At 52.2% G+C, this 14,354-nt stretch overlaps 1 protein-coding gene across 1 annotated transcript in view; it reads left to right on the top strand.

The window, feature by feature from the left end:
* Positions 1 to 2,286: 2,286 nt before the first annotated feature.
* MAST1 (microtubule associated serine/threonine kinase 1) overlaps positions 2,287 to 14,354 on the top strand; it is a 41,118-nt gene continuing 29,050 nt past the window's right edge. Inside the window, 8 exon segments of the mRNA XM_017895072.1 lie at positions 2,287 to 2,612; positions 4,379 to 4,467; positions 4,909 to 4,930; positions 4,932 to 4,982; positions 7,442 to 7,520; positions 11,519 to 11,679; positions 11,811 to 11,886; positions 12,047 to 12,256. Coding sequence (XP_017750561.1) covers positions 2,530 to 2,612; positions 4,379 to 4,467; positions 4,909 to 4,930; positions 4,932 to 4,982; positions 7,442 to 7,520; positions 11,519 to 11,679; positions 11,811 to 11,886; positions 12,047 to 12,256 — 771 coding nt within the window. The 5' untranslated portion in view covers positions 2,287 to 2,529.

The raw sequence follows: 14,354 nt of genomic DNA, 5'->3' as shown, positions 1-14,354 counted from the left end.
CCAAAGTGCTGGAATTACAGGCGTGAGCCACCACGCCCCGGGATCTTATATATAGACAGCATCCTGAGTTCGAATGCCCTGTCTGCAGTGTCAACTATTAATCCCGTGGAGGAGAAGCGGAATCCACTTGGCAGAGAGGCTCTGCAGCTGAGGTTGGAGGTGGCGTCTATCTACACTGACGTCAAAGATCCGAACTTTCGCCGCTCCAGTTTGACCCTTTCTTCGTCCCTAGAATGTTTGGGGGCGCTAGCGGATGGGGCTGGGTTCAAGGTTTTCTTCGTGTTGTGCTTAAAAGCCCTCCAGGGGCTTACCCTCCAAGGCTGGGTTATCTGGGTCTGGACCCCCTGGGCTCTGGGCCAGAAAATCCAGGTCTTGATTTCTCTTGGGCCATTGCAGACGCGCAGCCAGGTCAACTGGTACTGGCTGCGGCTCATTCACGCCGGTTGTGCAAAGACAGAGGGAAAACCTGGTTTGGATTACCGGTCACCCGTGGCTCGGGAGGGCAGGGCTGCCCTTTGGCACCGCTTATATGTTTGTCCATTGTACAAGGGGGTGGGAGGACCCTCTGGCCCATCCTCTGTCATGCAGCATGTCCCTCCTTAATAACGCCTGTTCTCCGAACTTAGTATTTATTGAGCATTTGCTATGTGCTAGGCACCATGCTAAGGGGCTAGGCATCTGCATCAACTCACAAAATCCTCAAGGAGACACGAGAGTATTGGAAGGTCATTTGCCAAGGTCATAAAAGGCAATACTGAGATTTGAACCTAGGCTTTTCTGCTTTTAGAGATCCTAGAAATAGTCTAGAACATCCCTCATTTTCCTCTTGTTGGAGGTTTTGAAACTCTCCCCCAAATCTTTCCACCTGCAGCCCCACTCAGTTTTCTTCCTTCCACCTCACCCTGTGGATAGAAAGCTGGCTGGAAGGTGCTGTCCCTTGTCCCCCATTCCTTTCCTCAGAAAAGGGCCAAGACCCCATATCTCCTGATCCCTACAGTGACTTCCTGAGAGCTTGATAAATGGAAGGCGACCTTCTTCAAATGCAGACACATAAAGTTAATACCCACTAATTATTATTATTATTGTCATTATAAAAAATGACTACGTGGCCATCACCTGAATTTCCATTTTTATTTTTTTATTTTTTAAATTTTTTGTTTTGTTTTCTTTTAATTGAGACGGTGTTTCACTCCAGCAGTGGTGCAATCGTAGTTCACTATAATCTCGACCTCCTGAGCTCAAGTGATTCTCCCACCTTAGCCTCCCTGGTTCCCATTTTAAATCTCAGTTGTGAGTCACTCTACTTACCTACCCCCCACCCCCTACCCCAACTCTGTGACTCTAGCTGGGAGTCAGATAGATCTGTTGAGGTGTAGATGAGTCATTCATTCTTTCAACCTTTCATTCATTCAACCTTTCATTCATTCACTGAGCACGCCAAGCTTCTTCCCGCCTCCAGGCCTTTGCCCTTGAAGTTCCCTCCACCTGGAATTCTCTCTCCACAGATCCTCTCATGGCTGGCTCTTATCTTTCAGCAACCAGCTTAAAAGTCACCTCCACAGAGCAGCCCTCTCTGACAATGTGTCTCCATCCCAGCCATTGTCCATCATATCACCCTGTTTAATTTATTCATAAGACAAATTACTGTCTAAAATGATTTTGTTCACTTCTACACTAATCTTGTTTAGTGTCCCCTTTACCCTACAAATACTAGTCCCAAAAGGCCAGAAACTTTTTTTTTCTCCTTGAGACAGAGAGTCTTGCTGTGTTGCCCAGGCTGGTGTTGCCCTGGACTCAAGCGGTTCTCCTGCCTCAACCTCCCAAGTAGCTGGTACCAGAGGTGCACACCACCACACCGGGCTTGTAACTTATTCACTGCTGTGTCCCTGGTGCCTAGGATAGGGTCAGCATACAGTAGTGCTCAAGACATATTTTTCAAATAAAGGTTCCTATTTCATTTGCACAAACACACACTGAGATGCCAACTCACTTGTCTTTATATGGGGTCCCGCCTGTGTACTTGGGCCTCTGTTAGTCTCTGCCGGTCAGGAGAGGAATCACCCGGGGATCCTCTCCCCCAAGAAACTTGGCCCGCAATGCACGGCCAAGGGTGAAAGTGACAATGCTGAAGAGGGGCCTGTCTTACCCTGCTTCTGCTCCTCCAGGGAGCTGAGAATGCTTGTGGGCAGCAACGGCAGGTCCACGCTGACCATCGTTTTGCTTGTTTGCCTTCCAGAAGGATTTGCCCCTGCCCCGGAAAAGCAGCAGGTGAGCCTTGGGGAGAGACGTGGCGGGGGCTGGCCGCCCCTTCTCCCGCCGGGGTGGGGGCGCCAGGCGCGTGCGCGGGCGGGGCCTGGCTCGCCCGCACACAGCAGCGCCCCCTCCCGGCCAGCTGCAGCCGCAGGGCCCTCCCCTTCCCTGCCCTCCCCTGCCCGCTGCGGCGGCTCCAGCCTCCGCCCCGCGCGCTTGCTCCCCGCGCTGCCGCCGCCGCCGCTGCCGCACCTGCCACCATGTCGCCGCCGCCGGGTCATGTCTGACTCTCTCTGGACCGCGCTTTCCAATTTCTCGATGCCCTCCTTCCCCGGCGGCAGTATGTTCCGCCGCACCAAGAGGTAGACCCCCGATCCCCTAGACACTGTCCCAGCCCTCCCCGCAAAAGCTCCGGGTGCTGCTGCAGGGCGGGGCCCGGGATGCTGCGCCCGGTACAGCTGCGCCAGAGGTGCCCGAGCTGCGCCTTCCCGCCGGGGATGGGGTTGAATGGGGGGTGGTGTGGGCCGAGTCTGGGGGGATTGCACGCTGGAGAGGACGGCCGCGGGGGGAGGGGGCTGCGCCACTGGGGGTTTGTGGCGCCTTTGTCTGCTGGCGCTGCGGGCTCCAACAGCCTGGTGGGGGTAGAGGAAGAAGGGGAGGCTGGGGGGCTTGGCACCCTCAGAACAATAGCCGCAGCCTGGCCTCCCCCCACCCCCATGCCGCGTGCTCCTGGACGCGCTAATATGCTCAGTCACTGCGGCTGTGGGTGAGGGGACGGACGGAGGGGCTCGGGGCTTCCTCTTCGGGAGTTGGGATGCTGAGGGGTAGAAAAAAGGGGGGGTTATCATAACACAACCCCCCCCAGAACACAGCCTTACACTGAAAATAGTGACACACAGCGTCACACAGGACATGATGTCACACACACATACACACACAACAGCCCTAGTGGCCCAGATACACTGGGAGGTGCCACACATACCTAGCCTTCCAGCTGCCACAGGTCAGAACCATGCACAGACACACAGGGGCACCACATCGTGTACACCTAGTAAGACGTCACTTGCATGGTGATCCACACACAATTATGTCATCCAAGATGCACACATGTGTGGCAATATCCCATCCATGCATCCAACAATGTCACAACACACGATGTCATATCTAGGAATCTCACATACTGTGTCACACTGATATCAGCATAAACAGATGTAGGGATCTTACAGAGAGAGAATCACGCAAAATCACACGTTATCACATGCAATACTCACCTAGAGAATGTCATACGTGGTGACATGTTTGGACATGGCCAGTGTCACAAGATGTTAAATTCACACAATAGATGTTAAATTCACACAATAGATGCTACATACACATGGACACACATGGTGAATGTCACACCCAGATGGAAGGACAGTATCAGACACAGACTCAGAATGCCACACAAAGACATAGATACATGTAGGGGGGATCATGCATCCTGGCCAGGCATGGCGGCAGGTGCCTGTAGTCCCAGCTACTCAGGAGGGTGAGGCGGGAGGATAGCTTGAGCCCAGGAGTTTGAGGCTGCAGTGAGCCACTGCACACTGAACTCCATCCTGGGTGACAGAGTGAGACATTGACTTAAAAGAAAAAAAAATGCAGCCTCCCTGTGTTACAGCACACATTATTATGGACAAGTGGCATTTCACACTGTGTCACATAGACACAAAAATGCTCAAATTGTGTCACACATACCACACTAGAATGCGTTCAGGGTCACACATTGTGGAATTCATACAGTGGATGCCACATGTGGATACCTACAGTGAATGTCACGCATAGACTGAAACACACTATCACCAATAGTGTCACCTAGACACAGTGACTATCACACCATGACAGACACTGCCGTACACATAATCCACACTGGGAGTTTCTCACACACATGTCACATGCAAATCCCCTGCCATACACAGTCCTGCCGAAGCCTCCACCGCCTTTTCCTTCGAGAAACCCTCCCAGGGAGCCTCCAAACACACATGGATGGGAGATAGGCGGGGATTTGAGACGGGAGGTCAGCTGGTGGGGCACAAGAACTCACTGGGCTGCGGCCCGGCCCGGCCCCCCTGCCTTGCCTTCCCCGCAGCTGCCGCACCAGTAACCGGAAAAGCCTCATCCTGACCAGCACTTCGCCCACGCTGCCGAGACCCCACTCCCCGCTGCCAGGTCACCTAGGTGAGACCAGTGGCAGAGACTTTGTGGGTGCGGAGTGGCCTACAGGAGGCGGGGCCTCAGGCGAGGAAGCGTGGTCATGCTACAGAAGGGGAGCAGTTTGAATGGAGGCGAACTGGTTTGGATAAGGGGCGGGGCCATGCTTGTGTGGGTGTGGTCAGTCGCAGAGGGACGGGCATTGGAGGGCGGAGACTCAGGTGGGACGGGACAGAAAGGAGGAGTCGTACCTGACGGGCGGGGCCATTCCAGATGAAGGCAGAATCTCCTTGGAAGGGGCCGGGCTGACTTGGCAACGAAAAGATTTAGAGAGGCTGGGCCGCAGGCGAAGGGGCGTGGTCTCCCCATAATAGGCGGGACTAGACTAAAGACAGGACATGCTGCTGTTTGCACGCCGCTTTAGGGAACAAGAGGCCTGAAGGGATTTGCCCCCTCTTTCTCTCACAGGCAGCAGTCCCCTGGACAGCCCCGAAACTTCTCCCCAACACCCCCGCCCACTTCTCTTTTGCCTCCTCCCGAAGGTGAGTCCCTCCCCTCCAGGGCCCCAGAACCCTGGGCAGACCCTCCCCACCCACCGTCTGGGCCGCCATCTGTTCTCTTCCTAATAGCACCCGTGCTAGGGCCTGAGGGGACCAGCGAGTGCCCCAAGGTCCCAGCGGGAAGGAGGGCCTAGCCTTCGGGACGGGGCCCGTAAGAAGGCGGGGCCCAATCACAGATATGGAATGGGGAAGGGGGTGGGGCTCCCTTTGCGGCTGGTCGAAAGCGCGTGCGCCCTAGGCGCGGAGTCTGTCTCCCCGAGCCTTGCTCTCCTGGCCAGGTGTTTCCATAGCAACAGGACGGGGTAGCCAAGATGAGGTGCGCAAGCGCAGATTGCGCGATGCCTATCGAGGGACTCTTGGTCCCCGAGGTGGGGGAGGACGACTAGGGCTGTTTCTCAAGGGGAGGAATCTCAGGTTTCTTTCCAAGAATCTCTGAGGGTTTCTGGGCTGTCCTTAAATGAATTTTCTATGGGCCTTTGGTGAAACTGGGGGAGGCAGAGAGGTTTCTCTGATGTTTTCTGGAGAAACTTTTCTGGGAGTTTAGGCCCGTCTCTTTTTCTTTGAAGTCTATTCATTCTAAAAATGGTGTCTAAACACCTGCTATGTTCTTAGGAGCTGGGCGTATGGGGTCAATGACGTTCTGTCTCTACCCTCTGAGTTGAATAGAGCAGGCAGGCCAGAGAATGGGGATCGTTGCAAAGGTTGATGAAGGCTGTGTTGTGAGAGTCAAGAGAGACTGTGGGGACAGAGGACAACTCCCTTGGGAAAGTGGGGGAAACCGCTTATTGACCATGGAATTTAGCTGAGGGCAATAGAAAGGCAGGGTAAGGCTCTGGGATTGGGTCTCACGTGTTTATCCGCAAGCGGGGAAGGCTGAGCGAGGGGACTGCTGGGAGGAAGGAGGAAGGGAGGAGTCCAATGAATGGGGTGTGCGTGTGTCCTTGTAACTGTGCAATCTGTGTGCTGGTGTACGTGTGTGATTGTGACTGTGTGAGAAATTACGTGCCTATGCAATGGCATGAGTCTCCGAATGTGAACGTGTGAACGTGTGTCTGTAGGATTGTAAGCATCTGTGAATATGCGAGGGGAGCAAGTCAGGTGTGTCTCCAGGTGAGCGTGCAATCTGTGTGTGGGTGTAAGCGTGTGTGAGTGTGTGGCTGTGAGATAGTAAATGCAAAGTCACAGTGTTTACTCTCTCTCTCTCTCTCTTTTTCTTTTCTTGAGACAGAGTCTCACTCTGTTGCTCAGGCTGGAGTGCAATGGCAGGATCTCGGCTCACTGCAATCTCTGCCTCCCGGGTTCAAGCTATTCTCCTGCCTCAACTTCCCAAGTAGCTGGGATTACAGGCACCTACCACCATACCTGGCTAATTTTTGTATTTTTAGTAGAGATGTGGTTTCACCAGTTTGGTCAGGCTGGTCTCGAACTTCTGACCTCAGGTGATCCACCTGCCTCGGCCTCCCAAAATGGTAGGATTACAGACATGAGCCACTGCGCCTGGCCAGTGTTTACAGTCTCACAGCCACACACTCACATGTGCACGTGCCAATGTGTGTTATGCACTCACATGAGCATGGGCCGATGTGTGTCCCTGTGAGTGTGCATCTGCGTGCGAGTGTGAATGAGTGTGTCGCTGTGTGCAAGTTTCAATGTGTGGCAGTGAGCGCAAGTGTCTGGAACGTGAGTCTGTGTGAATGTGAAAGTGTAGAGTATGTGGGTGAGTCTGTGTGTCAGAGTGTGAGTACTGAGTCTCTGTAAGCACGTGTGTCTACAGGTGAGTGCATGTCTGGTCTTGCACGTGCGATTGTGCATTAGTGTGTGAGAGTGTGATATTTGGGTCCATGGATGGGAGAGTCAATACATGTGGCTGTCTGTGTTGAGGAGTCATGTGTGAGTGTGTGTCTTGGGGGTGTGTGAAGTGTAAATGTGTGTACTGCCAGTATGTGAACCTGACCTGATAGTCACACCAACATTAATGGGTTTGGCTACAACAGTGATTGTGTCTGTGTGCACGAGAGCATAAGGACACAAGATTCTATGTCAGTGTGTTGGGGGATGGGAGCGGTCTTTCTTCTCTAAGAAGATCCAAGGGTCCCCCTCTGAGAGCTTTCTCATGGAGTGTTCACTTGGGGAAAATTCTAGAATCTCTCTGGAAAGACTTCATTGGGTGGGGGCTTTTCCAATTCTCGGTGTCCACTCTGGATGATAAGAGAGGGGACTGTGGGGAGGAGAGCGGAGACGGATCTTCCCTCCAATTCCTGGTACCTGCCTGGAAGAGCCCCTCTTTACCCACTTGATTCTGAGGGCCTTGAGTAATCTTAGAGTGCAGACGTATTCCCCCAGCCCCCACCCTGGCCATGGCCAGTGGCTTCACCCACACCCTGAGGAGTAGGGGGACCTCTGGGGCCTTGTGGCCTCTGAGCACCTTGGCTGGGTTCCAGGGCGGACGGACGCCGGTGGTCTCTGGCCTCACTCCCTTCATCTGGCTATGGCACCAACACGCCCAGTTCCACCGTCTCGGTGAGTGTGGAAAGTGGGTGGGTGGGCCGGTGGGTAAGGAATTCAGGGGGCCCTCCAGCCTGAAGACCCACACCCAGGCCAGCAGTCCAGGCTGGGCTTGATGACAGTTTAGGGCCAGGCACAGTGACTCATGCCTGTAATCCCAGTACTTTGGAAGGCCAAGACAGGATTGCTTGAGCCCAGGAGTTCGAGACCAGTCTGGGCAATACAGGGAGACCCTTGTCCCTACAAAAATTAAAAATTATCTGGGCATGGTGGTGCACACCTGCGGTTCCTGCTATTTGGGAGGCTGAGATGGGAGGATCGCTTGAGTCTGGGAGGTATAGGCTACAGTGGAGCTGAGATTGCACCACTGCATTCCAGTCTGGATGACAGAGTGAGACCATGTCTCAAAAGAAAAAAATAAAAAAAGACAGTTTGGGTTTCCCCATCCTTCAAGGGTGTTCACTTGTCCATCTATTAGAGAGTTATGAGTCTGCTCCACTTAAAGCCCTATGCTCTGCCCTCAACACATTTATGGGAGGGTCCTTCCTACTCATTTCTGACTCACTCATTTACAGCTGGTGACATAAGGCTCTGTGAGTTAAGCCGTTTACCCTGATATCAGCAGCTGGGCTGGGCCAGGCCACAGCTTTCACCCAGAGCCCATTTGCTCACCCCTTGCAATACCCAAAGTCTCTCCATCTGCTCCCTTTTCTATCCATGCCCATGGTTCCCTTATTGATCCATTGGCATGATGTTCAGCAGACATTTATCATGAGACTGTCATGTGGTAGGCGCGTTCTGCAAGCTGGGTCAGAGTGTAAAGATTCACACAGCCCTCATGGGGGAAGACAAGCCAGTAAGAAAGCATTCACAAAATAGAATGGTCAGAACTTTGATGCAAGTAGAACAAGGTGAGGTGATAGCAAAGGAGATGCATGTGATTCAGCTTGGGGGGTTGTCAAGGAAGGCTTCCTGGAGGAGGTGACATTGAATCCAAGACAAAGGACCAGCAGGAGTTTGGCAGGTGGAAGAAGGGAGAAGAGTGTTCCAGGAAGGGGGAGAGCATGTGCAAACCTATAGAGGCCACAGAACTTGCTGCATTTGAAAAGTTGAAAGTAGCTTTGTGGGGCTGAAACTTTGGGATGCGGGGGAGGAACAGAGACGATGCAGGCAGCGACCTTGATCAGGCTGGAACCTTGTCAGCTGGGGCAGCAAGGGAAATTTTATTCTAAATCCAGTGGGGGAGCCATGGAATGGCTTTATTTCTTTATATTAAATTGTACTGAAATTTCAGTTTGAACCATTTGAAATTGTGATTCTGTAGGCCATAGATAATGTACACTAATTTAAAAAATAAAAGTGATGGATGGGGTGGGGAATTTTAACCAGGGGAGTGAGCAATGTGATGTTTAAAAATATCATTCTGGCCGGGCGCGGTGGCTCATACCTATAATCCCAGCATTTTGGGAGATTGAAGCAGGTGAACCATTTGAGGTCAGGAGTTCAAGACCAACCTGGCCAACATGGTGAAACCCTATCTCTAGTAAAAATACAAAAATTAGCCAGGAGTGGTCGTGGGTGCCTGCAATCCCAGCTACTCAGGAGGCTGAGGCAGGGAGAATTGCTTGAACCTGAGAAGTGGAGGTTGCAGTGAGCCAAGACTACACCACTGTACTCCAGCCTGGGTGACAGCTGTATGGCTGGGCACCGTGGCTCACACTTGTAATCCCAACACTACGGGAGGTTAAGGCAGGAGGATTGCTTGAGCCCAGGAGTTTGAGGCCAACCTGGGCAACATGATGAAACCCTGTTTCTGAAAAAAAAAAAAAAAAAAAAAAAAAAAAATTAGCCAGGTGTGATGGCTTGTACCTCAAGTCCCAGCTACCCAGGAGGCTGAGATGGAGAAGATTGCTTGAGCTCAGGAGTGCGGAGGCTGCAGTGGAGTGGAAAGTTTGACCATTCTGCCATTCCCGCCTGGGGTGACAGAGAAAAACCCTTGTCTTTGGAAAAAAATAAAAGAAATAAAAATAAAAATAAAATAAAATAAAATAAAATAAAGCAAGAGGAGGACCAGGCATAGTGGCTCATGCCTGTAATCCCAGCACTTTTTTTTTTTTTGAGACAGAGTCTCACTCTGCTGCCCAGGCCTGGAGTGCAATGGCAACGTGTCAGTCAGCTCACTGCAACCTCCCTCTCCTGAGTTCAAGCAATTCTCTTGCCTCAGCCTCCTGAGTAGCTGGGATTACGGGTGCCCACCACCATGCCTGGCTAATTTTTTTATATTTTTAGTAGAGATAGGGTTTCACCCTGTTGGCCAGGCTGGTCTGGAACTCCTGACCTCAGTTTTTCTGCCCACCTCAGCCTCCCAAAGTGCTGGGATTACAGGCGTGAGCCACCGTGCCCTGCCCTCAAGCCCAGCACTTTGAGAGGCCAAAGCAGGAGTATTGCTTGAAGCCAGGAGTTGGAAGCCAGCCTGGGCAACATAGCGAGACCCTGTCTCTACAAAAAAGAATTAGCCATGCATGGTGTAGTCCCAGCTACACGGAAGGCAGAGGTGGAAAGGTTACTTTAGCCCAGGAGTTCAAGGCTTCCATAAGCAATGATTGCATTACATCACTCTAGCCTGGGTAATATAACGAGACCTTGTCTCTCTCTCTCTCTCTCTTTTAAAAAATTTTAAGGCCGGGCGCGGTGGCTCAAGCCTGTAATCCCAGCACTTTGGGAGGCCGAGATGGGTGGATCACGAGGTCAGGAGATCGAGACCATCCTGGCTAACACGGTGAAACCCCGTCTCTACTAAAAAATACAAAAAATTAGCCAGGCGAGATGGCGGGCGCCTGTAGTCCCAGCTACTCGGGAGGCTGAGGCAGGAGAATGGCGTAAACCCGGGAGGCGGAGCTTGCAGTGAGCCGAGATCGCGCCACTGCACTCCAGCCTGGGTGACAGAGCGAGACTCCGTCTAAAAAAAAAAAAAAATTAAATAATTTTAATAAACAGAGATAAGGTTTCATTATGTTGCCAACTCCTGGGATCAAGTGATCCTCCCGCCTTCACCTCCCAAAATGCTGGGATTACAGGTGTGAATCACCATATTCAGTGGAGACCCTCTCTCTAAAATAATAATAATAAAGCAAGAGGAAACAAGATAGGGTAGGGATCGGGAAGAATGGGTGTGTGTTCAGAGGAGTCTTCCCAAGGGGTGACATGGAAGCAAAGATTTGAAGGATGAGAAGGAGGGATCCATAGTTGACGTGTTCCAAGCAGAAGGAATAGCTAGAGCGAAGAACCTGAGGAAGGATTTTGCCTGGCTTGTCCAAGGACTATCAATGAGGCCACTAGGCTGGGCATGGTGGCTTGCGCCTGTAATCCCAGCACTTTGGTGGATCACCTGAGGTCAGGAGTTCAAGACCAGCCTGGCCAACATGGTGAAACACTGTCTCTACTAAAAATACAAAAAATTAGCCGGGCGTGGTGACAGGCACCTGTAATCCCAGCTACTCAGGAGGCTGAGTCAGGAGAATCGCTTAAATGCGGAAGGCGGAGGTTGCAGTGAGCTGAGATCACACTCCAACCTAGGCAACAAAAGCGAAACTGCATCAAAAAAAAAAAAAAAAAAAAGGAGGCCACTGTAGCTGGAGCAAAGGAAGTAAGCAGGAGACTGATAAAAATCCATGACAGGGACACAGGGCGGGATGAGGCAGGACCTTGTATAACTGGGGAAGGACTTGGGTGTTCACCCTGAGTAAGGTGGGAGCCTCAGAGGGTTCTGAACAGAGAAGGCTCATGAATTGACCCAAGCTTTACCAGAATCACTGTCTCCACCCCTGTCTGTCCCTCTCCACCTGTGTGTGGCCAAGAGTCCCAGTCAAGACCCTAGGATCCAAGGATGGTAAATCAGGTCCTGATCCTGGCCTTGCCCAGTGACCCCATCAGCCTTGGGAGTCCCAGCTCAAGATCCTGAGCTGTTGGGGGGCCCATGGTGGCTCTGACACCGGCCCTGCCCCTCTCCCCAGTCCTCCTGCTCCTCCCAGGAGCGCCTGCACCAGCTGCCCTACCAGCCCACGGTGGACGAGCTCCACTTCCTCTCCAAACACTTCGGGAGCACCGAGAGCATCACAGACGAGGATGGTGGCCGTCGCTCCCCAGCCGTGCGTCCCCGCTCACGGAGCCTCAGGTGGGCAGGTCTTAGAACTTGTGCATAGAGAGACCCCTGTCCCCGCGAATAAAAGGGTTACATCTCGGGGCAAGGGCTCTCTGCGGGCTTGGAGGCAGAGGACTGGACAGAATGGGCTTCTCTCCTCGCAGCCCCGGGCGCTCCCCCTCCTCCTACGACAACGAGATCGTGATGATGAATCATGTCTACAAGGAGAGGTTCCCGAAGGTGAGATGGGACCCGAGGCGATCGCGGGGTGACCTGGTGGCTTGCACTCTCGCTCGCCTTATCCCCGCGCGCCCCCTGGCGGCCTCGGTGCACAGCGCAGGCTCCTGGCGGCCACAGCCTCTGGGCACAGCCCTGCGCCCCTCCTCCGTCCTTCCCGCAGGCCACTGCGCAGATGGAGGAGAAGCTGCGTGACTTCACCCGCGCCTACGAACCCGACAGCGTTCTGCCTCTGGCCGATGGCGTGCTCAGCTTCATCCACCACCAGATCATCGAGCTGGCCCGGGACTGCCTAACCAAGTCCCGTGACGGCCTCATCACCACGGTCTACTTCTATGAATTGCAGGAGAACCTGGAGAAGCTCCTTCAAGACGTGAGTGCACGCGGAGGCCGGGCTGATCTCAGGCTCAGCACGGCCAAATTGTGCCCAATGCACCCCTTTCTTCACCCCACATCCATTTAGGGAGCTCCTACCACGTTCCAGGCACTGGCGTGGAGCTGAGGACTCAGGGGTGAAAGTGTCCCTTCCCTAGGTCTGACTGACTGAAGAGGCAGGAATTTCACCTCGCTCATTTCCCTTAGGTCTTTACTCAAGTATCACCTTCTCAGGTGGCTTCTTAGGCGGTCCCCAGCCATTTAAAATATTAAACTTGGCCGGGTGCGGTGGCTCAGGCCTGTAATCCCAGCACTTTGGGAGGCTGAGGCAGGTGGATCACCTGAGGTCAGGAGTTCGAAACCAGCCTGGCCAACATGGCAAAACCCCGTCTCTACTAAAAATACAAAAATTAGCGGGGCGTAGTGGCTTGCACCTGTAATCCCAAGTACTTGGGAGGCAGAGGGGGGAGAATCGCTTGAACCTGGGAGTCGGAGGTTGCAGTGAGCCAAGATCATGCCATTGCACTCCAGCCTGGGCAACAAGAGTGAAACTCTGTCTCAAAAATAAATAAATAAATGAAATAAAATAAAACATCAAGCTCTACTCAAATTTATCAGCCACTTTCTCTTTAGTTTCTCCTTGACACTCAGCACTATCCATCACACTCTGTATTTTTGCTTATTTTATTTCATGTCTATCCTTCTCCAGTGTCAGTCCCATAGGTGGCAAGGATGGGGGGACGGGGTTGTCTGTTCTGTCCACTGCTGTGTCCCTGCTGTTTGGAACACTACCCAGCACACAGTAGGTACTCAATAAATGCTAGGTAAATTGATGCATAAATGTCCCTTTGCAGTGGCATGCACCTGTAGTCCCAGCTACTTAGGAGGCTGAGATGGGAGGATTGCTTGAGGTCAGGAGTTTGAGACCAGCTTGGGCAACATAGCAAGACTCCATCTCTAAAACAATAAAAAATATTTAAGCCAGGTGAGATGGCTCACAACTTTAATCCCAGCACTTTGGGAGGCTGAGGTGAGCGGATCACAAGGTCAGGAGTTTGAAACCAGCCTGGGCAATAAGGTGAAACTCTGTCTTGACTAAAAATACAAAAAAATTAGCCAGGTGTGGTGGCACGTGCCTGTAATCCCAGTTACTGGGGAGGCTGAAGCAGAAGAATCTCTTGAACCCAGGAGGCAGTGGTTGCAGTAAGCTGAGGTTGCACCACTGCACTCCAGCCTGGGCGACAGAGTGAGATTCTGTCACAAAAAAAAAAAAAAAAATTGAATTAGCTAGGCATAGTGGCACACACCTGTAGTCCCAGCTACTTCAGAGGCTGAGGCAGGAGGATCACTTGATCATTCATTAAGTCCACCAATATTTATTTATTAAAAATTTAAAATTTTTTTGGAGACAGAGTCTCGCTTTATCGCCCCGGGCTGGAGTGCAATGGTGCGATCTTGGCTCACTGCAACCTCCACCTCCCAGGTTCAAGCGATTCTCCTGCCTCAGCCCGAGTAGCTGGGATCACAGGCACCCACCATCATGCCTGGCTAATTTTTGTATTTTTAGTCCAAACAGGGTTGCACTATGTTGGCCAGGCTGGTCTCAAACTCCTGACCTTAGGTGATCCACCCGCCTCTGCTTCCCAAAGTGCTGGGATTACAGGTGTGAGCCACTATGCCCAGCCCCTACCAATATTTATGAAGCACCTACTGTGGGCCTGACACTAGCCTAGAAGCTGGGAAATCAACTGGAAATAAAACAAAAATTCTTGTCTTTGGGGAGCTGACATTCTGCTAATAGCAGGAAGAGACCGAGGATAAACAATAGGCATTAGAAGCTCACCCCTGGAATCCCAGCACTTTGGGCAGCTGAGACAGGAGGCTTTCTGGAGCCCAGGAGTTGGAGACCAGCCTGGGTAACATAGCGAGACCCTGTCTCTACAGAAAAAGAAGTCAAACAAACAAAAACCCAATAGACATTAAGGCTGCGACCAGGACCAAGGTGAAGCAAGTGATTATTTCTTCCCCAGAACATTAGATTAATTTTTTTTTTTTTTTTTTGAGACAGAGTCTTGCTCTGTTACCCACGCTGGAGT

The sequence above is a fragment of the Rhinopithecus bieti genome, unplaced genomic scaffold (assembly GCF_001698545.2).
Source record: "Rhinopithecus bieti isolate Rb0 unplaced genomic scaffold, ASM169854v2 scaffold_26199, whole genome shotgun sequence".
NCBI lineage: Eukaryota > Metazoa > Chordata > Mammalia > Primates > Cercopithecidae > Rhinopithecus > Rhinopithecus bieti.
This window is presented reverse-complemented; position numbering and strand designations above follow the sequence as displayed.